At 36.6% G+C, this 14,763-nt stretch overlaps 1 protein-coding gene across 4 annotated transcripts; it reads left to right on the top strand.

Moving 5' to 3' along the window:
* The first annotated feature begins 812 nt into the window (after positions 1–812).
* On the top strand, positions 813–14,657 carry LOC107696546 (programmed cell death 6-interacting protein-like). Of its 4 annotated transcripts, none has more exons than XM_016496941.1 (19): positions 813–1,109; positions 3,445–3,493; positions 3,639–3,708; positions 5,043–5,170; positions 5,255–5,408; positions 5,484–5,584; positions 6,054–6,170; positions 6,294–6,516; positions 6,609–6,732; positions 6,983–7,160; positions 8,498–8,609; positions 8,827–8,901; positions 10,213–10,307; positions 10,815–11,063; positions 11,333–11,467; positions 11,566–11,660; positions 11,753–11,873; positions 11,953–12,152; positions 14,334–14,657. In XM_016496941.1, exons 1-19 carry the CDS (start codon positions 904–906, stop codon positions 14,506–14,508), a joined length of 2,607 nt encoding a protein of 868 aa, XP_016352427.1. In that variant the 5' UTR covers positions 813–903; the 3' UTR covers positions 14,509–14,657. The 4 variants fall into 4 exon arrangements, with proteins under 4 accessions (XP_016352427.1, XP_016352426.1, XP_016352425.1 ...); XM_016496940.1 differs by having other exon boundaries at positions 6,039–6,170; positions 8,827–8,876; positions 10,188–10,307; XM_016496939.1 differs by having other exon boundaries at positions 6,039–6,170.
* The last annotated feature ends 106 nt before the right edge of the window (positions 14,658–14,763 follow it).

Raw genomic sequence — 14,763 nt, 5'->3', positions numbered from 1 at the left:
TTAACATGAACTAACAATGAAAAGCATTTATTAATCTAAATGACAATTTCAATATTTACTAAAATACATTTTAATGAATGTATGTACTGTATAAAATGTATGTTATTAATTATTTAATGGACCTGGGCTAACATGAACCAACAATAGAACAGTTATTTTTAACTGACGTTAAAAAAAAAAAAAAAATTGCTGTAACAAATGTGTTGCTTATTGTTAGTTCATGTTAGTGCATTAATGTTTTTACAATAAAAAGATTCTTAGCACTTTTGCCATGCTTCAGGTATTATTACAGGTAACTGTATGTGATAGATCATAAATGTATGGTCACAGGATTAAATGGACGAGTCATTGGGGTAAGGTGTGTCTTTCTCTCTTTTTGCCCTATTTTCCCTTATATTTAAAGTCCTCCATATATACATGTATATTAAATTACTATATGGATCAAACTGGGGATTTTTTTTCCTCACTTCCTGAAACCATTATCCAATTGCCAGTGGTTTGTTAAAAAAAACCTCCTGAGTGATTTACTTACTGTACACTAAGAAAAGTTCTAGTTTTGTCAGCAGTTTTGTCATGCACCTGATTAGTTGTAACCAGCATCTACAGAATTTACTGCATCTGTAGAATTTATACTACACTAAAATATAGTTCTACATAAACCTCCTGCGCGGGAACATGGAAATAAAACGCATGTTAGGGATTTACATGGAAGGAATCAATACAGAATTCATTCAACATGTTTGCGTGATTACACCCGCGAGCGCAGAATGCGCATGCGTAACTTTGACAGTACATCTGACGCGATGACGCACTCCAGAGAACCAGGAAGTGCTGTGTGCCTTTGTTTTTGTCCGTCTGCAGTCTTTTCATTCTCCACTAGAACTGTGTTTCCCGCGGGCCCAAATGGCGACGTTTATTTCTGTCCCGTTGAAGAAGTCCTCAGAGGTCGACTTAGTGAAACCGTTGTCGAAATTTGTAACGGCCACGTATCCTCCCGGTGAGGAGCAGACGGAATATCTCCGTGCCGTGGAAGAGCTCAATAAGCTGCGTAAAAGTGCTCTTGGGAGGCCGCTGGACAAACACGAGAGCTCGCTGGAAATCCTGCTGCGGTGAGAGCCTGACAAGACAACTTGATTAAGAAGTTACAATGGGTGTTTATTTCTGCTGCCTGTTAAACATTGACAGCTCTGTATCGTGGATTGTTACTTAATCTGTGTGATTTACTAAAGTGCCGATTATTTTCTGTTAGCGGATAGCAGAAGATGTCTTAAAGCACAGGAAGCTATCAAAATTAATCAATTTTTATGTCGCAAACGTGCGACAACATGTCTCTATTTTATGTAGGCTTGATACGATCTGATAACAGAAGTAGTTTCGTCTAGAGTTTAGCTTGTGTTAAGAGTTTCTTATCTGTTTTCATTTGCTTCATAGAAATATAAACGGGAACTGGAGGTGTTGCTCATGCTGGTTACCCTGTTTGTCGCTCAAATTAGTGTATTGACGTCTAAAATTAGTATGTTTTATTGTTTTAGTGCACATGTGTGTTTAGGGCGATATGTAATGTACGTCATTATATTTGGGAAGTTGACAACCTGTGGTGTGACATGCTACACGCCATCTAAAATTATGTATATATATATATATATATATATATATATATAATGTGCACTCGTATTGATGGCTACAAAGAATATTTGTACTTTTAAAATTCATTCGTCACACCCTATGACCATTTAAAATAAATTAGTAAACCCAAAATGATGATTAAAATGGGGGAGAAAACATAAAACGTTGACAAGTTACAGCATCTAGATTATACATTTATGCATTCACATAAATGTTATCCTAAACTCTTCAAGTTGAATAAAACAAGTCCATGAACGCGCTATGCGTCAACACCCATTTATCATACGTCACCCGGCTTCCTGGTTTTGCGTGACTCAGGTGTGTCATTTAGATTGAAACATTCACTAGGCTATAGATTAATAATACATCGTTCGACGCAAATAACAGAACTAAATAAGAAAATATGTTCTGAGTTGTTTATTATATTCGCTGAGTATTATATTCGCAATTTGGTCAGTTACCATCGACCTAGTTTTCACTTGATTCCATTACGTCATGTATTTGTAGTGAGTGGGTGGTTACAGGTGTAAGTGACGTATACGTTTTATTTTGGGAAAAATTTATAACTGAGCTACATGCTTTATTACTTTATTAACCAGCAGTTGATCATTTGCTTTGGAAGTGATGAGGAAATGGCTAGTTAATTTGTTAAACAAAATCAGATTTGCTGCATCATGATTTCAGCACTTCATTTGTCCCCTTTTATATATCCATTGTTTTGGTCTTTACTGAAATGTTTATTGTATATTGATTGTGAAACTGTTAGAATTGATCATTCAATTTAATTTACCTTCTATGTAGGGCTGCACGATAAATCGCATGCGATATTTAAGGCGCATCATTTACTGCTGATTAAAGAACCGGCTTTCTGACAAGATGCGCATTAAATATCGCATGCGATTTATCGTGCAGCCCTACTTCTATGATACCATTAGAATAACATTATTTCATCATTTTTAATATTGAGAAAAATTAACAAAGCTGTGTATTCACTGTAGTTCACTGACAAGCTACACAAAATCGTGTTCAAAATCGCAGGCGATTCATTGACGATTATGAACGCGATTTTGCGTAGCTTGTCAGTGAACTACGGCTCTGTGTAGTAAATGCCGCTCCATCTGAAAGCATGTGCTGGAGATTTACTACTAATCACAGAAGCGGCTTTACTGACGAGATGCGCATGAAAATCGCATTCGATTTTTTGCACAGCCCTATGCAGAATTAGGCCTCATTTCCCAAGTCTGTGGTTATGTTCTGCATTTCATTTGTGGTTTAATGTAGTTGAGTTAATGTAGCGACTGGGGCTTATGCCATCTGGAGAGTGAATGAGAAGTGTGTTGCTATAGGAATAAGCTTTTTGTTTGCTGCTTTGTAGCCATGCTCAATGGTCAAGATGAATGGCCTGCTTTGTAGCTCCTAGTTAGACTGGTGTTAGATTTGTATGACGTAGAGCCCCTTGGGACACCCATCAGCGGTATTCCCTCTCAAGTCTATATAGTCATGTTCTTTTTATAGTGCAGAGAGGCAAGAAATAGCAGATATAAAACATATGGAGCAGAGATGTGGGGAAATGCTCTTCTTTCCTTCCAGGAAGGAAATGTTTTTGTGTCATTACTAAAGTTAACTCTGTAACAGTGAGGTTGAGTAACTTCAGTAACGGTTTTTGTGTTCAGACTGACGTCACGGTCACATGAGAATGCTGTCATGGCTAAATTATTTGTCATTATGGTTTACGTTCCATCTAAAGAAACTAAAGTGTTTTTCCTCACACTTTCCATTTTAACAGCTTTTCTCATTGTTTTTCTCTCTCCCCTTTAGATATTATGATCAGCTCTGTGCAATTGAACCCAAATTTCCTTTTCCAGAGGTAACCTATATAAATTCTTTGGCCACAGTGTAACATTAACCCATTCACTTTTTTTAATGACAATAATTGTTTATAAGAATACAGAGTAATTTAGGCATATTAATAAGTGTCTGTAAATAATACAAAACAGTTTTTTTTTTTTCAGTTATGTCTGACATTTACATGGAAAGATGCTTTTGATAAAGGATCTCTTTTTGGAGGCTCAGTCAAGCTTGGTGAGTTGACGTGATTTTAAAACAAGATCAGCATATGTCAGTACAAACATTTAAGGCATTTAGGTGGCAGATGCTTTATTGCAGATAGTTTTATATATAGGATGTATGCATCAATAAATATTATATCTGTCATCCATATTCTAGGAAAATATGAACTCATTAGAAATAGAGCCAGGCACCTAATCCAGTAAAAAGGAAAGGCAGCACATCTTGTTAACTAAGAAAATTACACACTGAAACATTTTTATAAAAATTGTTTCACTTTCATTTTAATGATTCCTCATGAAGTTTGACATGGTGAATACAAACATCACTTTACTTTTTTGTGTATCATTAACAGTGCTCATGAAAACAAAAAAAAATACTTATAACTATTAACTTATTAACTTATACAAGCTAATCTATTTTTCTGTTATTACTAAAAGTGTTATTACTTTTATTACAAAAAATCACATGGTACAACTGAGCTAACAGTTTAACATAAACAATTACAAATGATAAATTACAAAAGTGAGTCATCCAAAACTTCAGAAGTGTACGTTGGATGATTTTGTCTTTTATGACTAGTCTCACAATGTTCTTGAATGTTCCAGAAAGCACTAGAATATTACAGAATGATTCAGAAACTTCTAGAATGTTCCCATCCTTGCAAAAGCAAAATATATATATTTTTTAATTAAATACAATATTAGTACAAAAACTTATCTGTACTAAACCAGTTCTAAAATTTACCTGACCTATATATTTACCTAAGTATTGATGCTGCATTAAAATAAATACTATAATAATAATTAGCTCCACAGAATTACAGAAGAACCATAAAAAAATGTAGTGAAACATTTTTTGTTACATTGTTATTTCTGTTTGCACATAATGTTATCTCCAGTAATTCCATTACTTACTCACATGACTCATTGCATACTTTATTACTGAATATTTCCTTACTACTACATGTTACTATTCATTTCTCAACTCTGCAGATTTTATAAAATGTCCTGATTTCATTTTCTTTGTTGGTACTTTTTAAATGTGTTTTGGACTGTATCATGTTTACAAACACATGATAAATCCCTTGTATATCCTTGTTAAATTAAGATTTAATGATAAAAAATAACAAAGTTACTTGTTCATATATATGGATAAAGTACTAAATACTTTATCGTGTTACTAGTAAAATGCTTAGACAAAAAAGTTAATTTATATAGCGCATTTTATTAATAAAATGCTTAATAAAAATGTCTTATCATGGAAAGGAATTAAAAGAACGGAAAAAGGGACATAAACTGAAATAGTGATTTATCCATTGTGTGGTTCATACTGTTTGTGTGTTTCAGCATTGGCAAGTGTGGGCTATGAGAAGACGTGTGTGTTGTTTAATGTGGGCGCGCTGGCCAGTCAGATTGCTTCTGAGCAGAATCTTGACAATGACGAGGGACTGAAGACCGCCGCCAAGTTCTACCAGGTTTGATTTTGACCTTAAGTCCTTCAACAACACAGACAATTGAGAGAAATAAAAATGTTTCAAGCATTTCCTGTCTCTTTCCAGCTGGCGAGTGGTGCGTTTGCTCATATAAAGGATACAGTGCTTTCTGCACTGAATAGAGAGCCCACCATGGACATCTCCCCCGAGACAGTGGGTACGCTTAGTCAGATCATGCTCAGCCAGGCACAGGAGGTCTTCGTTCTCAAAGCCACTGCTGGTGCGTCTTTGTAATGTTTGTGCATTTTATGCTTGTAGTTGACACAGTTTAATTGTCTAATGTTTCATCTCATAGATAAGATGAAGGACGCTATTGTCGCTAAACTTGCCAACCAGGCAGCAGATTACTACGGCGACGCTTTTAAGCAATGTCAATACAAAGAGAATCTGCCTAAGGTATGTGCAGCTTCCAGTACACATGACAGACACGTTAGTGGGGAAGTTGATCCACTAGGGGTCACTGTTCAATCGAACTAGACACTTTTAAACATTAGGCAAAGAATACCTCATACTGTATGCAGCAATCACTGTGGATGTGTCTGTATATGTGCGTCTAGAGATTTAAGTTTCCTTGACTTCCATATGACTGCTAGTCACCCCTCATACACAGACACACACTCTCACTGCCTCCAGCCTTTGTTTCTTCTCCTATTGATATGTGTGTGAACGCTGCATGAGCGTTGTGTGAGAATTTGGTTGGGGTTCGCTGAAGGATGCGTGCTGATTTGCTGTTCTGTTTTCTCTTCCTGCGCCCTGTGCTGTGTGTCTGTGCTCGTTTGTGGTTGCCTGTGGTGTTGGTTCGTGGTTGCCGTGGCGTTTGTGATTGCTGTGGTTGCCTCTCCCTGGTCAGTATTTTTATTTCCAGGAAGTGCTTCCTGTCCTCGCTGCCAAGCACTGTATGATGCAGGCCACCGCAGAGCTGCACCAGTCAGCCTTGGCCAATCAGAAGAAAAAATTCGGAGAGGAGATCGCACGGCTGCAGGTGTGTTTGTCTGCGTGTGACAGACTGTTTATTTTTGGCTGGTCGATTGCTTGTTTTATTTATTCGGGTTTGAGCTTCATTAATAGGACGTTGACGTTCAGGCTTCTCGTGCTTGTCTTGCAGCACGCCACAGAGCTGGTGAAGACCGCGGCTTCTCGGTACGATGAGTATGTTAACGTAAAGGATCTGTCAGATAAGATCAACCGTGCCCTCACAGCTGCAAAGAAAGACAATGACTTCATTTACCATGACCGGGTGCCAGAGGTCAAAGACCTGGAGCACATTGGCAAAGCATCTCTGGTCAAAGCAACTGCAGTTCAGACACCACTCAGCCAGAATTTCTCAGGTCAGAATGACATTCCCCTTGGGGTTATTTCCCCTTTATTATGGGGAAAACATTCAATTAATTGCATTATTTGCTGTTTTGTTTGTGTTTAGATCTGTTTGAGAAGATGGTGCCGATGGCAGTGCAGCAGTCAGTGAGTGCAGCCAATTCCAGGAAGGCTGACACGGTCAACAGACTGATTGGCAGCATGAGGGAAGCAACGAATCTCTGCAACGGGTCAGTGTTGGTGCATATATTTGCTTTTGCATAGGTCCATTTAAACTCCATTAAAAGTCCATACATGTATAATGAGAACTTTTACTGCTTTTCTTTTAATTGTTTTAAGGCATCAATCACAGATGTAATAATACACATAATGCTTTTATTTAAACTTGGATATGCTGTCTAAATGATCAATTTCATCAGTATTTTGGGTGGATAAATGAGGTTTGGTGGTGGTGATTGATTGGTCGTTGCTGATTGGTAGGGTGTTGGCGTCTTTGAACCTACCGGCCGCACTAGAAGATCTGTCAGGAGACGCAGTTCCTCAGTCCATCCTCGAGAAGAGCCGTGCGGTTGTTCAGCAGGGTGGCCTACAGAGCATTGAACAGCTCATTAAAGATCTCCCTGAACTACTGCAGAGGAACCGTGAGATCCTGGATGAGGTGATGCACACGTTCACCATCTGTTTAATGCCGTTTTATAAAGATCCAAACGTCTGAGATCTGTTTTTGCATTTTTCTAATTTAATAGAAAATTTTCATCCCAATTAATACTATGAATATGGCAATTTCAGTGTAAAAGATGCAAAGAGCCTCTTAGACTTCAATGGAAGAAAAACATCTAACCATCTGTACAAAGGAGATCAAATCACATGATCATTTATATCAAGGGTCTTCAACTGGGAGTCCGCGATCCCTAGGGGGTCCACCAATTAATGTTTGATCACAAATAATTTTTTGTTACAAAAATTAAAACATGGGTAAATAACATCACAAAGTCAATTTTAAATAAAAACACCCTTAAAAAATATTCGTATCAATAATTTATTTTAAATTCCATTCCAATTATTTGTAAAAGTAATGCCTTGTTAATAATCTTAAATGTCTCACTGTACATTGCTTTTCTTGTTATGGTGGAGCCATTGCTTACACATCACATCTGCACTTTATTAGAAAACCCCCACTAATTTCAGATACTCAGTGAATTGATTCTTATTTGTCTATCTCACAGTAAAATTTAAATGTAGTTTTAGTAAACCTGAAGCTAAAGTTCAAGTAAATATTTATTTGTCCATCTGACAGTAAAATTATAGTGTGAATCTTTAATAAACTTATAGCTGAAATTCAGGTAAATGTAAATGCCCATCTGACAAGAAAAATTCAAATATATGACTCTGTAAATCCATTAAAATAATATACAACAACTGCAAACAACTAGTGAATCGTGATTTTTCTCAACATGTTTTTTTTTTTTATGAAGCATAAATCTCAATTTTAACAATAAAAAGTAATATACAGGCAGTGATGCATGTGCAAAAACAATAATGTGCATAATTTTGATCTACTGTCTTAACATAATATACATACGTATAGCATAATATAATTTATTCTTAATCATAATATGGTTCGTTTCTATTAATATCGAAGGCTTTATGCTTAATATATAGCTCTGCTTGACACATTTTGTATCAGGGTTTCCTGCTCCATTTCTCTGTCGCCTAAGGAGTCGTTACCCTGAGAAACATTGAAGACCCCTGATTTATATAAATTTGTCTAGTAACCAAATAGCACAGAATCATAAATATGTTCTTTTCATTATATGTCCTGATTTTTCAAAATACTAAACTGGTTTATTTCCAAATTTAAATGGGGAAAATACTATCCAATGTGGTCTTAGATTCTTAAACCTGCTGTATATGTATATGACACCATCTGACTGTATCTACTCGCACTTCATGCCAATTAGTATCATGAACAAAAATTGTGTTTTGCTCCTGCAGTCCTTGAAGATGTTAGATGATGAGGAAACAACAGACAATGAACTCCGAGCCAAATTCAATCAGCGCTGGAACAGAACTCCCTCTGGAGATCTGTATAAACCACTCAGAGCAGGTACATACACACTTCCACCCGCCATTTATGCATTTAGCAGATGCTTTTACCTAATGAGACTTACAGTGCATTCTAGGTAAACACATTATCAGTTTGTGTTTTCCCTGCTTATGACTTTATGTTGCTAGTGTCATGCTCTACCAGTTGAGCTACCGGAACCCAACTTGAGGATCACTTTGCTCATAATGGTTTACCCTCTCTCTGTTTCTCCATGCAGAGGGAAATAATTTTCGCAGTGTACTGGACAAGGCAGTGCAGGCTGATCAGGTGGTGAGAGAGCGTTACACTGCACATTGTTAAATGTCTCACTGTACATTGCTTTTCTTGTTATGGTGGAGCCATTGCTTACACATCACATCTGCACTTTATTAGAAAACCCCCACTAATTTCAGATACTCAGTGAATTGATTCTTATTTGTCTATCTCACAGTAAAATTTAAATGTAGTTTTAGTAAACCTGAAGCTAAAGTTCAAGTAAATATTTATTTGTCCATCTGACAGTAAAATTATAGTGTGAATCTTTAATAAACTTATAGCTGAAATTCAGGTAAATGTAAATGCCCATCTGACAAGAAAAATTCAAATATATGACTCTGTAAATCCATTAAAATAATATACAACAACTGCAAACAACTAGTGAATCGTGATTTTTCTCAACATGTTTTTTTTTTTTATGAAGCATAAATCTCAATTTTAACAATAAAAAGTAATATACAGGCAGTGATGCATGTGCAAAAACAATAATGTGCATAATTTTGATCTACTGTCTTAACATAATATACATACGTATAGCATAATATAATTTATTCTTAATCATAATATGGTTCGTTTCTATTAATATCGAAGGCTTTATGCTTAATATATAGCTCTGCTTGACACATTTTGTATCAGGGTTTCCTGCTCCATTTCTCTGTCGCCTAAGGAGTCGTTACCCTGAGAAACATTGAAGACCCCTGATTTATATAAATTTGTCTAGTAACCAAATAGCACAGAATCATAAATATGTTCTTTTCATTATATGTCCTGATTTTTCAAAATACTAAACTGGTTTATTTCCAAATTTAAATGGGGAAAATACTATCCAATGTGGTCTTAGATTCTTAAACCTGCTGTATATGTATATGACACCATCTGACTGTATCTACTCGCACTTCATGCCAATTAGTATCATGAACAAAAATTGTGTTTTGCTCCTGCAGTCCTTGAAGATGTTAGATGATGAGGAAACAACAGACAATGAACTCCGAGCCAAATTCAATCAGCGCTGGAACAGAACTCCCTCTGGAGATCTGTATAAACCACTCAGAGCAGGTACATACACACTTCCACCCGCCATTTATGCATTTAGCAGATGCTTTTACCTAATGAGACTTACAGTGCATTCTAGGTAAACACATTATCAGTTTGTGTTTTCCCTGCTTATGACTTTATGTTGCTAGTGTCATGCTCTACCAGTTGAGCTACCGGAACCCAACTTGAGGATCACTTTGCTCATAATGGTTTACCCTCTCTCTGTTTCTCCATGCAGAGGGAAATAATTTTCGCAGTGTACTGGACAAGGCAGTGCAGGCTGATCAGGTGGTGAGAGAGCGTTACACTGCACATTGTGAGATGATTGCTTTGCTCTGCAAGCCAGAGAATGAGCTCAGTGCCGCCATACCGTCTGCCAACCCTGCCAAGACTCTGCAGGGCAGTGAGGTGAGAGTGTTGATTTCATTAACAAAAATTGTTAATGAAAAAAAAATTAGATTAACAATATCAGATAAATATTAGATGAAAACACTTAAAGTAAATGAAAATTAGAAATGTTGCCTTGAGAGCTAACCAAAATATTAATAAGTTGAAGTACTAAAATTACTAACTGAAAGTAAAATTAAAATAAAAATGTATTTAAAATTGATAAAATGTATTAAAATATTTAGAAATATTAAAAACTAATAAAAGGACAAAATTACTTAACAGAATTACTAAAACTTAAACTAAAATTAAAATGAAAACTTATAAATATAAAAATAAATATACATTTTATATATAAAAATAGCTAACTCAAAATAGTAATAAAAACTACAATAGTATTTAACTTTTACTAAAATAACACTGGGTGAGATACACACACACACACACATTGACCCAGTTATCTCACAGGCTAACCCTGACCAAACCCTCATGCTATCCTTCAGTCTAGGCTTGTCCTCTTATGTGCAGGTGGTAAACGTGCTGAGAGCTCAGCTGGCACAACTGGATGAGGTGAAGAGGGAACGGGAAGTTCTGGAGGGAGAGGTGAAGTCGGTGACCTTTGATATGACGACAAAGTTCCTTACTGCACTGGCTCAAGATGGCGCCATTAACGAAGAGGCTCTGACCGCCAGTGAGCTGGAGACACGTTACGGCTCTCACACACAACGTGTTCAGCAGAATTTACGCAGACAGGAGGAACTGTTGTCACTGATACAGGTGCACACAAAAACTCATGCATGAGCAACATTTCATCCAGTATTTCAGCAAAAGAGTTACTAAGTGATAGTGACAGTATTCTAATCAGATTTTATCAGATAAAGATTTAAGGCATAAAAACATCCCTGCAAAGGCTCAGTTATGAAATTGGATGTACCTGTCAACTTAAATTTAAATAAAAAATTTTACATGTTACATAATTGTTGTGCAGCTTAACACAACAAAGGTAATTTTTTTTTTCATTTTAAAAATGACTTTTCTTGTCTCAGGTGTCTCACCAGGAGTTTTCAGCCCTCAAGCAGTCCAACTCTGAGGCTAATAACAGAGAGGAGGTCTTGAAGAAACTCGCCTCAGCCCATGATAGCTACATAGAGATCAGCTCCAATATCAAAGAGGGCACTAAAGTAACTAACTCGTGCACTAATATTAGTTCTGCACACATGCACAATCCATAAGATGTCACTCAGCTGTCTCATTCTCTCTTTTTTTCCTCTTCTTTCAGTTCTACAATGATCTGACAGAAATCCTGTTGAAATTTCAAAATAAGTGCAGCGACATTGTCTTTGCTCGCAAAACTGAGAGGGATGAACTGCTCAAGTATGTAATTCAGCAGTGTGCACATATCAACAAATCATAATGGTTTCGGATGACTGTGATTGCCTTATATTCTGTGAATGTTTGATTGACAGGGAGCTGCAGCAGAGCATTGCTCGTGAGCCGAGCGCTCCTTCATTCAACGTCCCATCATACCAGTCCAACACTCCTGCACCTGCCTCAGGAGGCCCGACCCCTGCTCCCAGGACTGTGTTTGTGAGTTTGCAGACTGATGAGTTTTAATGATAAAGTCCTTGACTGCAGGAAATAGTCTTATTTTTTATTTCTGTTCCAGACCCAGCAGCAGCCTCAGGCTAAACCCCAGCCGCCAGCGAGACCACCACCCCCTAACATCACTCCTCAGGCGGCCAGTAATTCAGCTCCAATCAGTACTCCAGTGGCTCCCAGCAGTACTAATCCCCTACCTGTTGCACCACCCACTGGACCCTCACAGGCTCAAGGACCACCCTACCCAACTTATCAAGGCTACCCAGGGTAAATAAAGACCTTCACAAGTACCTATGTCCTCAAAGCTTTATGTATGCAACAGTCCATAGCTCAGTTCTCAAATCTAGTGAGCTAGTTGCCAAAAGGTGGGCAGCTGCCTTCTAAGATACCTTCTTCTGGCCAAAATCTAAGGCTGCATCCAAATATGCATATTTTTCCTGTGCATATATAGTAGGCAAGAAATGGTATGTGAAAAGAGTAGTATGCCCAAATTCACATTAGTAAGCAAAAGGTGCCTAGATGACCTACTGGCTCAGGCAAAATTCTTTACCATCCCATGATCCCACTTTTTGTGGAAGAAGTGCAATGCCAGAATGCACTAATCCAAGGCAAATATTGAGAAATGTTGATTGTAAATGTATTTCATTAAATTTTTACCAAGTATATGAATTCACTTATTCTTAAATAGAATTAATTAGATTTCTACAAAAATACTGTAATTGCCTTCTAAGATACCTTCTTCTGGCCAAAATCTAAGGCTGCATCCAAATAATGCATACTTATCCTATGTGTGTGTGTATATATATATATATATACTGTATATAGTAGGCAAAAAATGATATGTGAAAAGAGTAGTATGTCCAAATTCACAGTATTCATAAAATAGCAAAAAGTACCTGGATGACCTACTGGCTCAGGCTCATGATCCCACTTTTTGTTGAAGAGTGCAATGCCAGAATGCACTAATCCAAGGCAAATATTGAGAAATGTTGATTGTAAATGTATTTCATTTAATTTTTACCAAGTATATGAATTCACTTATTCTTAAATAGAATTAATTCGATTTCTACAAAAATACTGTAATTAATTACAGTTCTATATCTTGGTTCTCGAACTTGGATTCTTCTGCCAGTGAAGATGGAACTCAAAAACAGGTTATGGTTACTGAATTAATCTGATTCTTTAACGAAGGAATGCAGAATCATTCAGAGCAGCCAGAATCGTTACATTTGAAATCCTATTCCTCTCTAATACCTAAGCCTAATTGTAAGTCTCCCTTGCACTTTGCATGATGAATGCTATTTGTGTTCTGCACAGAATTGCTGCCAAAGTAGAGCTTTACAAATCAGTCACTTAAGAGGGTCCAGTTCAAAATACAGGCAAAAACAAACAAAAAATTTCATGCACTGGTCGGATTTAGGATTTTGGACTATTTTCCTTTCATACTAGGGCTGCACGATTATGACAAAAATCATAATTGCCGATTATTCCCTTGAAATTGTAATTGCGATTTATTAATTACGATTATCACAATTTACATTGAATGATGTTATATCATTGTTTGAAGCAACCATATTTTTAGATGAAAATAAACAAGCTGAAAACCCTTAAACTGAAAAACCTTTATTGCTTTTCTATAGTTTTAAGCCTCAAATGGCATCTATTCATTGGACTGGTTTCTTATTTAAATAAAAAAAGGTAAAATATGCATGGTATTATAATGTCATATTAAAACTAAAATGAAAACAATGGAAAAACCCTTAAGATAACTTGTAGAAAGAAAAAAACAGATCTTAAGCACACAGAATAACATAAGTGGACTTTAAACGATTAATTGCCGCTTTGAACGATTACATAATTGTGACATCCGTAATTGTAATCGCGATTAAAAATGTGATTAATTGTGCAGCCCTATTTCATACAATGTATTTTTTCAGACTTGTGGAAAGAAAACATCCAAGATACACATTTAATTGTTTATTTTTGAATACACTATCTATTTGCATTTGTAGGTTTAAGTTACAATATCTTCAAATATTGATCCTGAAATTCTGATGGTTTTTCAAAGGGGGTTTGTTCATCTGATTTATTTTATTCCCACAAACATGGTGTTTTTTCTGACTGTTGACAGTATTTTCAGCTTTATGGAGTGATAAAAGAGAGACCTAAAATTCTGTCTGTAAAAATCTTAATGTCTAATATATCAACAGAATTAAACAAATTTTGAATCTGGTTTTATCCAATATTCAGTTTTCTGTTCTGGAAATGTATGCATGTTAGTGCATATTTAATTACATAATGCATAATTTGCTTATTTAAACAAAACTTCAGAAAACATATAGTATAAACAATCATCTTAATGTACCGTGATTAGTCAACTGGGTAAGTATTTTGATATCAGTTGAAATGTTTACCCAATTCAACCTAAAATGTCATTTTATTTTTTAGGTATTACCAGATGCCAGTGGCCTATAACCCCTATGCATATGGGCAGTTTAATATGCCCTACATGCCCTATCAAGCCCAGGGGCAGGCTGGATACCCTGGAGGCCCTCCTGCACAGCAGACCTACCCCTATCCTCAACAACCGCCACAGCAACAGCCCTACTACCCCCAACAGTAGAGGCACCTCTCGCTACTACAGCCATACTCATTCCTGTAAACTAGCACTCCTCTTACTGCACTTAACTATTAACACTCCTGCACTCACACTCGCTCTCTACTTAACATCTGGCTTTATCTGGGGGGGTGTTTAGAACACAGGCCAAGGTTCACAAAGCAGGCGTGCTCGTCGAGGGAAGATCTGATCTCTGTTTCTCTCTATCTGTCTCTCTCTCTCTCTCTCTCTCTCTCTCTCTCTCTCTCTCTCTCTCTCTTT

This window comes from Sinocyclocheilus anshuiensis, unplaced genomic scaffold (assembly GCF_001515605.1).
Source record: "Sinocyclocheilus anshuiensis isolate Anshui unplaced genomic scaffold, SAMN03320099.WGS_v1.1 scaffold590, whole genome shotgun sequence".
Lineage (NCBI taxonomy): Eukaryota > Metazoa > Chordata > Actinopteri > Cypriniformes > Cyprinidae > Sinocyclocheilus > Sinocyclocheilus anshuiensis.
The sequence above is the reverse complement of the archived record's forward strand: the minus strand, read 5'-3'. Positions and strand labels throughout refer to the sequence as shown.